Below are 13,449 nucleotides of genomic sequence, written 5' to 3'. Positions count from 1 at the left end.
GCTTGGATAATAAGAAAAGTGAACAGGGAGGGGCATAATGCAAGCTCAGATCATATGTTTGACTTCTGAAGCTGGGTATGGGTACATAGATACTTATATTAACTTTATAACTTTTGTTATAAAGGTTATAAAGGTGTTATAAAGGTAAAATACTTGGCTGATGAAATTAATAGTGAAATGAAGAACCTTAATCTTTATACTCAACAAATAAAACAAATGCAAGATCTTCAAATACATATGCAGCATTTATAAAATTAATGATTTTCTAAGAGATAGGTATTTCAAAAAGAATAAAACTTATTCCCTGACCACAATAAGTCTTAGAAATCTTAAAAGTTAATTTTTTTAATATTTGGAAAGCAAAAAAATGTTCTTCTGAACAGCTTGTTTGTTAAAGAGAAATCATACTGGAAATTGTCCAATAAATGGACAATGACAAAAACAATATAACCTATCAAAAACCAGGGGGGGTTAGTTATAAGACACTTAGTGTAAATTTATACATATGTAATGACTTCTGGTTCCAGAAATGTCAGACTCAGAACTCAGGCTGATATTCCCACTAAGAAAAATTAGGCAATCTAAAACTTAGTTGTTAAGCTCTAATAGAAGGAAAAAATAATAAGCTAAGAGCAGAAACTAGTGACAGAAAACATTCATTCAATAAACAAGATCTAAAAGAACAGAAGTTGCTTTTTTGAAAAATTTAATAAAATATAAATCTCTGTTGAAACTGCTAATACAGAGAGAAAGAAACAGAGAAATTCAAAAAGCCTATATCATGAATGAGTAAGAGGAATATCACTATAGACCTGCAGACATTAAAATAATCATAAAAGCATATTACTTAAAAAGAAAACTTGCCAATGAATTTGAAAATGTTGATAAACAAGAAAATTCCTCCAAAAGCACACCTTTAAAAAACTAATAAGAATAATTAGAATATCTAAATAGTTCAATAATTTTTTATTGAATTCATTATTAAAAACCTTTCCAGAATTCTGGGTTTATTTCAGTAATATAAGCATTAAAATACTGAAAATAATTTAATTCACCACATTGAAAGAGTAATGGCAAAATATCCTTAAAGAAGAAAACTATTAATTCAACATATGCAGAAAAAGCATCTGTTAAAATTCGACATGAATTCATGGTGGGAAATGTCCTAATAAACCAAGAATCTGGAAATCATGTCTTAAAAAGAGAAAAACAGAAATAGGACATTCTTCTACTCTGATAAAATGTATCTTAATTTTTAGTGGATTTAGCAAGGTTACTGGACTTAAAATAGATTGCATTAATGCATACTGGCAACAGAAACTCTCATTCATTGTTGGTGAGAATACTAAATGGTACAGCCACTTTGGAAGACAGTTTCGTGCTTCATATGATCAGCCATCTGGCATTTACCCAAAGGAGTTAAGAACTTATGTTCACCCAAGAATCTATGTTATACTAGAGCCTACATTAAATGCATAGCAGCTTTATTCATAATTGTCAAAACTTGGAAGCAACCAAGATGTCCTTCAGTAGATGAATGGATGAATAAACTGTGGTATATCCATACAATGGATATTGTGCTGTGCTTTCTTTTTTGTGTGTGTGTGTGTGTGTGCTTTGCTTTCTGTGCTTAGTCGCTCAGTCAAGTCCAACTCTGCTACCTCATAGACTATAGCCCGCCAGGCTCCTCTGTCCATGGGGATTCTCCAAGCAAGAGTACTGGAGTGGGTTGCCATGCCCTCCTCCAGGGGCTCATCCCAACCCAGGGATTGAACCCAAATCTCCTGCATTGCAGGTGGATTCTTTTGCCATCTGAGCCACCAGGGAAGCCCAAGAATACAAGAGTGGGTAGCCTATCCCTTCTCTGGGTGAACTTTCTGACCCAGGATTTGAACCAGGGTCTACTACATTGCAGGTGTATTCTTTACCAGCTGAGCTACCTGGGAAGCCTGCAATGGATACTATTCAGTGCTAAAAAGAAATGAGCCTATCAAGCTATGAAAAGACATGCAAGAACTTTAAATGCATATTACTAAGTGATAGAGGCCAATCTGAAACAGCTATATATACTGGATGGTTCCAAGTATATGACATTCTGGAAAAGGCAAAACTATGAAAACAATTTAAAAAATAATAATAACAAAGAGTTTATATCCAATGTAAAGAACTCTTAGAAATCAATAAGAAAAAAGACAGGTGAACCAGTAGGGGAAAAGGGGAGAGAAGAATATAAAAGCAAATATCCAAATGTCCAATAAATAAACCTATGAAAATGGGAAATAATTTAAAACCTCAATGAGATACCATTATATATCTATCAGGTGTTAGCAAAGTTGTGGAAAAATAAGTACTCTCACCCATTGCTGGTACAAGTGTGGAATGATGGCATCACTCTGAAAAACAGTTTGATATTATAAAAAAATTAAGCATACACATACTCTGTCAAACAGCAGTTCCATTCCTAAGAATATACACAACAAAATGGAGTACACATGTATCCCAAGAGACATCTGTGAGAATGGCTATTGCAGCATTATTTGTAATAGCCAAGAACCAGAAGTAACTCAAAAGTCCAGCAAGAGCAGAATGGATGAATAAACTTTGATATAAGCATACAGTAGAATATTATACAGCAATGAAAATGAATGACACAGTAATATGAATTAATCTGAAGAAATAATGTTGATTGAAATAGACCAAATATAATATACACTTTATGATTCCATTCATATAAATTCAAAAACAAGCAAAATTAATCTATGGTGTTAGAATTCAAAGTAATTGTTGCCTTTGAGACAAAGGGAGGATACTAATTGACAGGGTACTAGTTATGTTCTCTTTTTTTCTTTTGCCGTGGGTGGTGGTTCTTCTGTACATTCTCTTTGAGAGAATTCATCAAGCTAAACACTAATGATTTGTGTACTTTTGTATATATGTTGCAACCCCATGGACTGTAGCCTACCAGGCTCCTCTGTCAATGGGATTTTCCAGGCAATAGTCCTGGAGTGGATTGCCATTTCCTTCTCCAGGGGATCTTCCCAACCCAGGGATCGAACCCGGGTCTCCTGCATTGTAGACAGACGCTTTACCATCTAAGCCACCAGGGAAGTCCTGTATATATGTTAGACTTTGGGTTTTCAAAAGCTTTTAAAAAACTGACCTATAGCATTAGAAGTCAGGACAAAGGATACCTTTGGGATGGAGGAAGAGAAGATGATTGGAATAGAAAGGAGATAGGAGAGATGTCTCTGGGGTGTTAGGGAAGTTCTCTTCTCAAGCACAGATGTTTATTTCCTCTATGCACTTTTATTTGTATATTTGAATACACAACTATATTTGTCTTATGCACTTTTGTGTGTTATAGTAAAAAAAAAACAAGAAAATAAGAAAAATTATTTTTACATCTATCAGAATGAGAATTTGAAATGTATGCATATTCTAGAAGCCTACCATACTTACATTTCTTAATAGTTGCATTACTTAAAAGTAATAAGAAAGAGCATTTCATTGTTGTTTTTGAATTCAGGGTGCAGTCAATTTCGCTGGGACAAGGACAAGGACCTATTGCTGAAAGAATGATCAAAGATGCAATGAAATCAGGAAACTGGGTGTTTCTGCAAAACTGCCACCTTGCTGTTTCTTGGATGTTGGCAATGGAGGAGCTAATTAAAACCTTCACAGATTCAAGTATGTTGAGCATATAACATTTATATAACAATACCATTTTTATGTGGCCTTTCTTGTTGAATCCAATCCTTATAACAATTATTATTGGCATTGTTTATCCTATATTAAAAGGAAAAATTTGAGATCTAGAGGGGGTTAGTTAGGTTACACGACCCAGATTCAAATAAAAATGTTCAGACTACAAATTGAACTGGGTCTTTTTGTTGCATGTTACCTTCTATGGGAGACCATTTGAATTCAAAATAAATAACATCTAGGCATGATATTAATAAAAAAGAAATAGAAAATGGACTTGGGACAAAAGAAGAAAATTATATTTTTCACTACAGAATGAGAGAAGTTCAGAAACAGAGTTCAAGTTAACACTAATTCTCATGGTGGTGTTTTACCACTTTTTATCCTCCATAACCCACATGACAATTAACTTTCACATGTGACTCATAGACACACACACCCCCACGGGTGTGCCCAACATAAGTCATAATTGCCACCACTAACTATACTATCACTGCCTTCTTTCCCACTCGAGTAAGTATAATGGGCTGCAAAGAGAGAAGATGTGGAGTTGGAATTGACTCATTTTTATTCAGTAGTATAAAAATAATTGAAACCTTAGGAGCTGTATGATAGGTAATAAGGTGTGTGGGGCAAACTTCCTCACTGTCCCAGGAGGTCATGGAAGAGAACTGCCCACCTGGGATTTCCAGGGCCTTTTCTCTGGTGTCCTCCTTTGTGTCCTGACAGAGGGCTTTCTAGAAAGGTGAGAACTATGCAGATGACTTTCCTTATCATTGCCTGTTAAGATGAAGACCTTCTCCTTTACAGAGCAGCCAGCCTGCACTGGTCACCAAGCCACCAACAGGGCTTAGCAGCCTTCCCCAAAGACCCCTCACTCCCTGATTGCCCCATGCCCTGCCTTCTACAGACTGCTTCCATCAAGGAATGAGTCTGTAGAATCTGCCACCCAGAATCCCCACTCTTTCCACTCTTCGCAATACGAACAAGAGATGGCTTGCTTCCTGTGGGGTCTGTGACTTACTTCTATTTAAATAAGTAAAGAAAAATGATATGGTGTTTACTACTTGAATCATTAGATTCCTTATCCTGATGATTAGGATTATGATTAAGAAAAAATGCTAAAGAAGGCATCTAAAAAGCAGTTTGCTGCAGAGGTACTATGGGAGCCTTCTGAATTAGGACCAGTCATTCACCTTCACAATGACCTTGCCAGACCTACAAGGAGGCTGGATGGGCCACGGAAGCCAGAAAAGTTATTGATGAAGTTTAAGTGCTTAAGTGGACAGAAAAATCCTCTTCTGGTCCTTGTTACAACTGTTTATTAACATAACCATTTGGGTTCTAACGTTTAACCTGAACCAGTATAAAATAAAATACATTCAGGGAGGGACTTCCCTGGTGGTCCAGTGGCTGAGACTCCATGCTCCCAATGCAGGGGGCCCAGGTTAGATCCCTGGTCAGGGAACTAGATCCCACAGGCCACAACTAAGACCAGGAGCAGCCAAATAAATAAATAAATATTTTTAACAATTACATTCAGGTAAGAAGTTGAAAAGAGAAAGTGAATGAAAGAAAAAAGAGAGAAAGAAAGGGAAAAAAAGCCTCTGGACTTGAAATTCTAAGACCTGAGTAGAGTTTGGCCCCCACCACTGCCTGACTATATATATCACACCTTATCTCTGGGCCTCTGCTTCCTCAGAAATAAAGTGACTACACAGCCTCATTGTTACAAGTCCCATACTAAGATGATCTCTATTCTATTCCAGTTCTGAACTTCTATGATGTCTATAAATGTTAAGATCCTTGATGCTTTTGTAGTCATGAGAGAAAAAAACGATTTTTAAGATGCTTCTCTAAACCTGGCCTTTTTCACTCTTCAGTTTGTGTGTGTGGGGGGGGCGGTGGGGGAGGGTTAGTTAATGAAATCATTAGCCCTAAGATTTTATGATATCTGACTTCTATGCTAATCAGTCAGTCAGTTCAGTCTCTCAGTCGTGTCCAACTCTTTGCAATCCCATGGACTGCAGCACGCCAGGCTTCCCTGTCCATCACCAACTCCCAGAGCTTGCTCAAATCATGTCTTTCAAGTCGGTGATGCCATCCAACCATCTCATGCTCTGTTGTCCCCTTCTCCTCCTGCCTTCAATCTTTCCCAGTATCAGGGTCTTTTCTAATGAGTCAGTTCTTCACACCAGGTGGTCAAAGTATGGGAGCTTCAGCTTTAGCATCAGTCCTTCCAATGAATATTCAAGACTGATTTCCTTTACGATTGACTGGTTTGATATCATTGCAGTCCAAGGGACTCTCAAGACTCTTCTCCAACACCACAGTTCAAAAGCATCAATTCTTTGGTGCTCAGCTTTCTTTATGGTCCATACATGATTACTGATAAATTTTTACCATAGAAACAACTTTAATGTTGCTCTGGAATTGCATTGAGTTGGTCAAAAAGTTTGTTTGGGTTCTTCCCTTGAACCAAAAAGTGGACTAACTTTACTAAAACAATACTAGAACTAACTTAATCTTGACTATTTAATGTAGCTCATTAATTTAGATTACTAAACCAAGAAGTATAAATACAGCTTTAATCTGCAGCCATTCATTTAATAAATATTCGAGAACCTACTGTGTACCACACACTGTTCTAGCTACTTAGGGCATGTTGGTGAACAAAGCAACCACAGTCATCTGCCCTCCTCAAGTTTACATGCTAGTGAGTAGAGACAGACAAACCACATAACAAATAAGTAATGTATATGGTATGATAGAATGTGGTCAGTGCTTTGGGAAAAATTAAAAGTAAAGTGAGGAGGAACAGGAAGGTCGGGGTGGAATGGGAGGAAGGAGGAAGGGTGGAGAGAAGTTTTAAATGGGGTAGTCTGGGTAGACCTCTTTGAGAAGTTGGCATTTGACCAACACTTGAGAAAAGTCGGGGAGTCTAAAGGAAGAGCATTCCAGGTAAAAGGAACAGCTACTGCCTGGGGACTCCCCCTAAGGAGGTAGGGGGAGCATGCCAGAGGAACTCTGTCACCTGTGTTTAGAGACCAATGCCGAGAAAGGCCTCCTTGGATGATGCTTGTGTCTTCCTGTGACAGGAACAGTGGCTTTCCCACTTCTGCTCTGGCCTTTTGAAACTGGAATGCAGCTTGTTTTTTCTTAGGTTCTCTGTCCACAACTCAAAAAGGAAGCATATTGACTTCTTGATGCTGCCTGTGAGGTCTCTCCATTTCCCTGCTCACTGAGTTCCCCTTGCTTCTTCTCTGAAGAAGGAACACATTCCTTTATTCTCCATAATGCTTTCTGACCATTTTCATGGAATTTTCCCTACGTTGAATGGCTAACAACAAACAAAAATTAAAACAACTTCACAAACATAAAGATAGTAACTGTCCTTTTTTTTGTTTGCAAAACTACCAATTTCAGAGGAATGATCCTTAACATTTCTATCAAGAATTGAAAATTAACATTCCTGGACTTCCCTGGTGGTCCAGTGGTTAAGAGTCTGCCTGCCAATGCAGGGGACACAAGTTCGATCCCTGGTCTGGGAAGATTCCACATACCTCATGGCAACTGGACCTGTGCACCACAACGATTGAAGCCCTTGAGCTTTAGAGCCTGAACACCACAGCCAGAGAGTAGCCCCTACTCGCTGCAACTAGAGAAAGCCCATGCACAGCAATGAAGACCCAGCACAGTCAAAATAATTAATAATTTTTTAAAAAGAATAGAACAAGTTCTTAATTTCTTTATTTGACTGTGCCAACATCCAGACTGCCAGGCTCACCTGGGTGAAGAGCTTCTAGAAGGAGTCCCCTCACCTCCATTCTGAACATTTTACAACATCAAATATTTTAAAAAGATAAACTAGTCCTTAAACAGAGCTTATCTTTTTCTATCCTATAATAATTATTTCTTATAGAAAAATATTAATGAGTTAAGCATTTTCCTTTTTGTCTTTGTTTTAAACAGATGTTGTTATCAAGGACACATTTCGACTTTTTTTAAGTTCCATGCCTAGTAATACATTTCCTGTGACAGTCCTTCAAAATTCGGTCAAGGTAACATATGTTTGTGGTTGAACTCTGTGACATGATTGGCCTCAGGGCGCTCCCCGAGTGAATCCATGGAGCCCACTGGGCCGTGCAGGGTTGTGTCAGGGTTTGGTCAGCCAAGGTGGGGAGGTGGGAGTCAGTGTCCATTCACCGGAGAGTGAGTAGGGAAACAATTTTCCAGGCCACTGCCCTTCCTGTGTGCCCTTCTGCTAGTCATTCAACACCTCCCTGCTTCCCCTCTTCAAGAAAATGTCTAGGATGCAAAGAGATGAGAATAGAACCCTTCCCAGAGTTAAGAATATGTTTCAGCATGTGGGAGACAGGAAAGCCCAAAGGCAGTATGGCTGATGGATTGAAACCTCAATTATTTTTCACATAATTCAGAAAACTTGGATAGAGAGACTTACTAAGTAAAATAGACCTTCAAGCTGAGGGCTGGAGACCCTATGGCAAGTCCTAGAAGGCATCTTTTTTTTTTTGGCCATGCTGCACAGCATTCAGGATCTTAGTTCCCCAACCAGGGATCAAAGTTTCCATATATGGGAAACCTCTGCATATGAACCTGGAGAAGGAAATGGCAAGCCCCTCCAGTATTCTTACCTTGAGAATGCCATGGACAGAGGATCCTGGTGGGCTACAGTCCATGTGGTCGCAAAGAATCAGACATGACTGAGCAATTAACACACACTTCTGCATATGAACGATCACTCAGGAACCAGAGTTGTCTCTTCCCTGGTGCCCTGTGCCATCAAGGCAAAGTGTAGGGTGGACATTGAGAGGACCAGAAAATCCAGTGCAGAAGGCCTGAGCATCCTTTCTGGCCTGTGGCTAGAAAAATGGACACCAAGTGGAAAGGTCTGAGATTCTTGTGGAGGTGGTTCACCCACCCACTGTAGGCCTGAGAACCCCCTAGTCTCCAGAGGCCAAGGCTGAGAGAGATACAGAGCTGGCAGGAACAGGGCAGGAATGCCTCCCAGGCATCAGTTACCTGCATCCCCTCACTGGCTTCTATATGTGTTATTTGGAAAAAATGCAAATCTGTACAACCACACTCTCTGCCATGTGTCTCTAAGTACAGGTAACCAATGAGCCTCCAAAAGGTTTACGTGCAAATATCAGACGAGCATTTACCGAAATGATGCCTTCATTTTTTGAAGAAAATATACTTGGAAGAAAATGGAGACAAATAATATTCGGCATTTGTTTCTTCCATGCAATTATTCAGGTACGCTTAATTTGCTAATTTTTAAAATATAGACAAGGAGAAGTGTATTAGGTTAAAAATCAATAAGGGGCTTCTATGGTGGCTCAGATGGTAAAGGATCTGCCTGCAATGCAGGCAACCTAGGTTCGATCCCTGGGACAGGAAGATCCCCTGGAGAAGGGAATGGCTACCTGCTTCAGTATTCTTGCCTAGAGAATTCCATGGACAGAGAAGCTTGGCAGGCTACAGTCCATGGAGTTGCAAAGAGTTGGATATGGCCAAGTGACTAACACTTTAAATCAATAAAAAAGTAAAATTAAAAGCTTACAAATGACATTGTGAAATGCTGAGGTCTTTGTTCTATCTGAACCCGAGTTGTTTTAACTCAGTCCCTAGACTTCCCTGGTAGCTCAGATGATAAAGAATCTGTCTGCAATGTAGGAGACCTGGGTTCGATCCTTTGGTCAGGAAGCTCACTTGGAGAAGGAAATGGCTACCCACTCCAGTATTCTTGCCTGGAGAATTCCATGGACAGAGTAGCCTGGCAGACTACAGTCCATGGGGTCGCAGAGTCGGACATGACTGAGCAACTCACATGCACACTCTCTGATTTCTGTATGACCCTTGCCTCTGTACCTCAGAGCCTTGCCTCCCAGCTCTGCTCTGATCTAAGGAGCCACATCGCCTGGACGAATGCAGTAGGTCAAATTCAAAAGCATGAAGTTGTCTCCTCAGCTGTGCTTCACTCACAAAATCTGCTTCCACTCCAGACTCTACTCCTGAAATCGGTGGTCCCATTTTTGTAATCACCTACAGTCAGAATTTCAGGACTGCTTTTATCCTTCCTCCTTTACACATATATATCATGTTGGTCAGCAAGTCTTCATTTTTTATTACAATAATTTCACTCTCACCTGTTTCTGTTTGAGTGGGCTTACCACCCTTAATGGCTTGCCTCCAGGACTTCCCTGGTGGCTTAGACGGTAAAGCGTCTGTCTACAATGTGGGAGACCTGGGTTCGATCCCTGGGTTGGAAAGATCCCCTGGAGAAGGAAATGGCAATCCACTCCAGTACCATTGCCTGAAAAATCCCATGGACAGAGGAGCCTGGTAGGCTACAGTCCATGGGGTCACAAAGAATCAGACATGACTGAGCAACTTCAGTCACCACCCTTAATGGCTTCCTCCCTGGGCAATGGGAAAGTTTCTAATATAGATATCAGAAGGGGGTAGAGAGTGCCCCACTCAAAAGTCTTATCAAGGCCTTATATACTTTTACAATTGGTTTCTACAATAGAAAGGTCTTACCAGACCCACTCCCACATAAGATAACAGGATTAGACAGAAGGTTCTCCTTAAGAAGGAGAAACATGTCCTTGAGCAAGATACATTGTTGCTATATAATCATTAGTACAGAGCTTAAGAAAAAACATACCCTTGATTAAGATGAGTTGTCTTGTTGTGTAATAATTAGCTCTGGGCTGAAAAAAAAAATAATGCCTTATGTGACTAAGATAAAGGAATGTAGAAAAAAAACCTTTTGTCCTTTTCTCATCCTTGAGAGCCAGGGACTCCTTATCAACCTATCTAAGAATTAGCTCTCTCAGGAGGTACAAACTATTGAGTATAAGATAAGCTCAACAATGTATTGAACAATATGGGGGCTGTAGCCAATATTTTGTAATAACTGTAAATGGAATGTAGCCTTTAAAAATTGTATAAAAGATAAGTTTAAAAAAAAAAAAAAGAAGAGGGAACATGGCACCCATCCTCTGATATAATCAGTTTAGAGTTAAGAAATTAGGTGGGAGAGGGCGATAACAAAGAGCGGGAAAGATTTCCCTGTGGAGAGTCATGAAACAGGAATTGAGATTCTGGATACCAGTTTTTTAAAAAGGTCTCTGTGGAGAAGTCAGTGTATAATCAACCCATCAGGCATGACTGAAAAGCCTACATGATGGACAGACTTCTGAGAAGATTTAGGGGCAGCTCTCTCCATCAGCCAGGTGATTAGCATCAGTATTTTTATACCAAGAAGACTCTAAGGTGGGATATTTTTTCCTATTTTGATGGGGAAATATTTTATTTTACCATAAAGAACAAATGTTCTTTTGTCAGGTCCGTCGCGATTTCACATTTCCAGTAATATCTAATTATCTTTTGGAAAGTTGGAAAAAGACCAGAGTTGGAGGAAGAGGTGCCTGCCCTATTTGATGAAAGTCTAACTGAAAGCCTCACTCAAGTTGAATGGCATTTTGCACAATGAGGATGCCAAACTTCAACAGAAACTCTGGTTTTCAGTATTTTATGCAGAATAAATTTATCAAATTTTAAGACCATTTTCATTTTCTGTTCTAGGAGAGAAAAAAGTTTGGCCCTCTTGGTTGGAATATCTGCTATGAATTTAACGATAGCGACAGGGAATGCGCTCTACTGAACCTCAACCTTTACTGTCAAGAAGGAAAGATTCCCTGGGATGCACTGATTTACATCACTGGTCAGTATGTCCACATGGTCTGATGTCCAGCTCTCCACCACATGGTTATTGGTTTACACCTACCTGGCTTATACCAAGGTGGTGTCCTCCCAAGTGTGTGGTGAGGATGGTGATGACTTCTAATATTCCCTTTGAGAAGATAAGACCATGATAAGAATATAATAAGAATGTTTATACAGAGAAGACGAGACAGATATTTTCCCAGATAATAATAGAGAACTCTTAGATAGTTCTTGCTACATACCAAGTACATTTCAGGCACAGCCCATGAATTAGCAGATTTAATCCTCATAAGAACCCTATAAGGTAAAGACTGTTATATCCCTATTTTACGAATAAGGAAACTGAAGCACACAGTTTACAAGTGTGAAGCCAAGATTTAAGCAAGCAATCCAGCCTCCAGAGTTTGTGCTCTTAAATTCAAAAGAATCTGAACATAGTTGACCAGTAGAGACCTACTGAGTCAGGGGTACTTACAACAAAGGAAAAAATATTTTATGAAGTATGATTTTTAGCAAATATTAATTGTGGCCCTGTGAGATCTTACTGGTAAAACTAGATCCAGGTTAGACCATGCAGGCCCAAATAATGAAGAAAAGATTCCCATTAGGAGGTGGGGGAGAAAGAGAGCCTGAAAAGGAGCAGAATGGGAATGGATGGCTTTCATTGGTGAGCAAAGGAAATGAGGAACAGCAGAGAAGGGTCAGCTGATCTAGAGACTTGAACAGCATGTGACACCTTGGAACATGCTTGAGTGAAAGGCAGTGAAACAATAGTGAAAATGAATGAAGATCTATCTCCAGGCTGGACCGAGAAGGGTGGGCATGCAACCTGGGAAGCTCCTTTGTACTCCTGCCCCCAGCCACTCCTGTGGGGCTAAGATTGCTTAACATAACAGTGAACTAGACAGTATTCTCCCTGCCACCCTGTACATACCCTGAAATTCCTGCTTCCCAGCTTTTCTCTGCTTTCTTTCTTTCCTAGAACCTTTGACCTTTCCATTAGCTCAGTTGTTTCTACTGTTGTGAAAGTTACTGGGTTTTGAAAAGCATAGAAAGGAACAAGACAATGATATATCTTTTCTCACAACTACTATTCAATGTTGTGCTGAAGTTTCTATCCTGGGAAATTAGACAAGGAAACAAATAAAAAGCATCAGTTTAGAATGGAAGAAGTAAATCATTTGCAGATGACATCTTGAATGCAGAAAATCCTAAAGAATTCACACACACACACACTGGAAGTAACAAATGAGTTCAGCAAGGCGGTGGGATACAAAGTCAATATACACAAATCAACTCCTTTTCTGTACACTGGCAATGAACAATTTGAAAATATTTGTAATATTTACGTTACATGAATGTAATATTTACGTTCATGGTAACATCAAAAAGAATAAATAGCTTAAGAATAAATTTAATAAAAGAAGTGCAGATTTGTACACTGAAACCTGCAAAGCATTGCCAAGGAAAATTAAAGATAATCTAAATTAATGAAGAGACATGACATGCTTATTAATTGAGAAATACAATATCATTAAAGTAATAACATTCCCCAGACCGATCTATAGATTTAACACAATCTATAGATTTAACATGGGCTTCCCTGGTGGCTCAGATGGTAAAGAGTCTGCCTGAAATGCGGGAGACCTGGGTTCAATCCCTGAGTTGGGAACATCCCCTGGAGGAGGGCATGGCAACCCCCTCCAGTATTCTTGCCTGGAGAATCCAGTATTCTTGCCATGGACAGAGGAGCCTGGTGGGCTACAGTCCATGGGATTACAACAGTCAGATATGACTGAGCAACTAAGCACAAGCACAACATAGGTTTAGCACAATCGCTGACAGATTTAACATCTGCGAAAATGTGAAGGGCCCCAAAAAACGAAAACAATCTTGAAAAAAAAAAATGAATGAGTCAGAAGAGTTATAATTCCCAATTTCAAAAGTTATACAAAACCACAATAATCAAAACAGGATTTACTGTATAGC

General features: G+C 39.3%; 1 protein-coding gene and 1 long non-coding RNA gene across 3 annotated transcripts in view; one reads left to right on the top strand and one right to left on the bottom strand.

Annotated features, from left to right (window-relative positions):
* Positions 1 to 13,449, top strand: part of DNAH6 (dynein axonemal heavy chain 6) — a 280,064-nt gene that overhangs the window by 228,256 nt on the left and 38,359 nt on the right. Inside the window, exons 65-68 of one of the 2 annotated variants that reach the window (XM_061432712.1) lie at positions 3,527 to 3,687; positions 7,675 to 7,763; positions 8,836 to 8,982; positions 11,320 to 11,458. In XM_061432712.1, the coding sequence (XP_061288696.1) occupies positions 3,527 to 3,687; positions 7,675 to 7,763; positions 8,836 to 8,982; positions 11,320 to 11,458 (536 nt within the window). Of the gene's footprint in view, positions 1 to 3,526; positions 3,688 to 7,674; positions 7,764 to 8,830; positions 8,984 to 11,319; positions 11,459 to 13,449 lie in introns of those variants that run through there. The other variant, XM_061432713.1, reaches the window with a different exon arrangement.
* LOC133257166 (uncharacterized) lies at positions 1,612 to 12,432 on the bottom strand. Its single transcript, XR_009739431.1, has 4 exons — positions 11,522 to 12,432; positions 10,397 to 10,442; positions 8,358 to 8,579; positions 1,612 to 2,393 (listed from the first exon to the last, which is right to left on the bottom strand). It is a non-coding gene; the product is annotated as an uncharacterized LOC133257166 (long non-coding RNA).

This window comes from Bos javanicus, chromosome 11 (assembly GCF_032452875.1).
Source record: "Bos javanicus breed banteng chromosome 11, ARS-OSU_banteng_1.0, whole genome shotgun sequence".
NCBI classification, from domain to species: Eukaryota; Metazoa; Chordata; class Mammalia; order Artiodactyla; family Bovidae; genus Bos; species Bos javanicus.
Note: the sequence above shows the minus strand (reverse complement) of the source record. Positions and strands in the feature narration are given on the sequence as shown.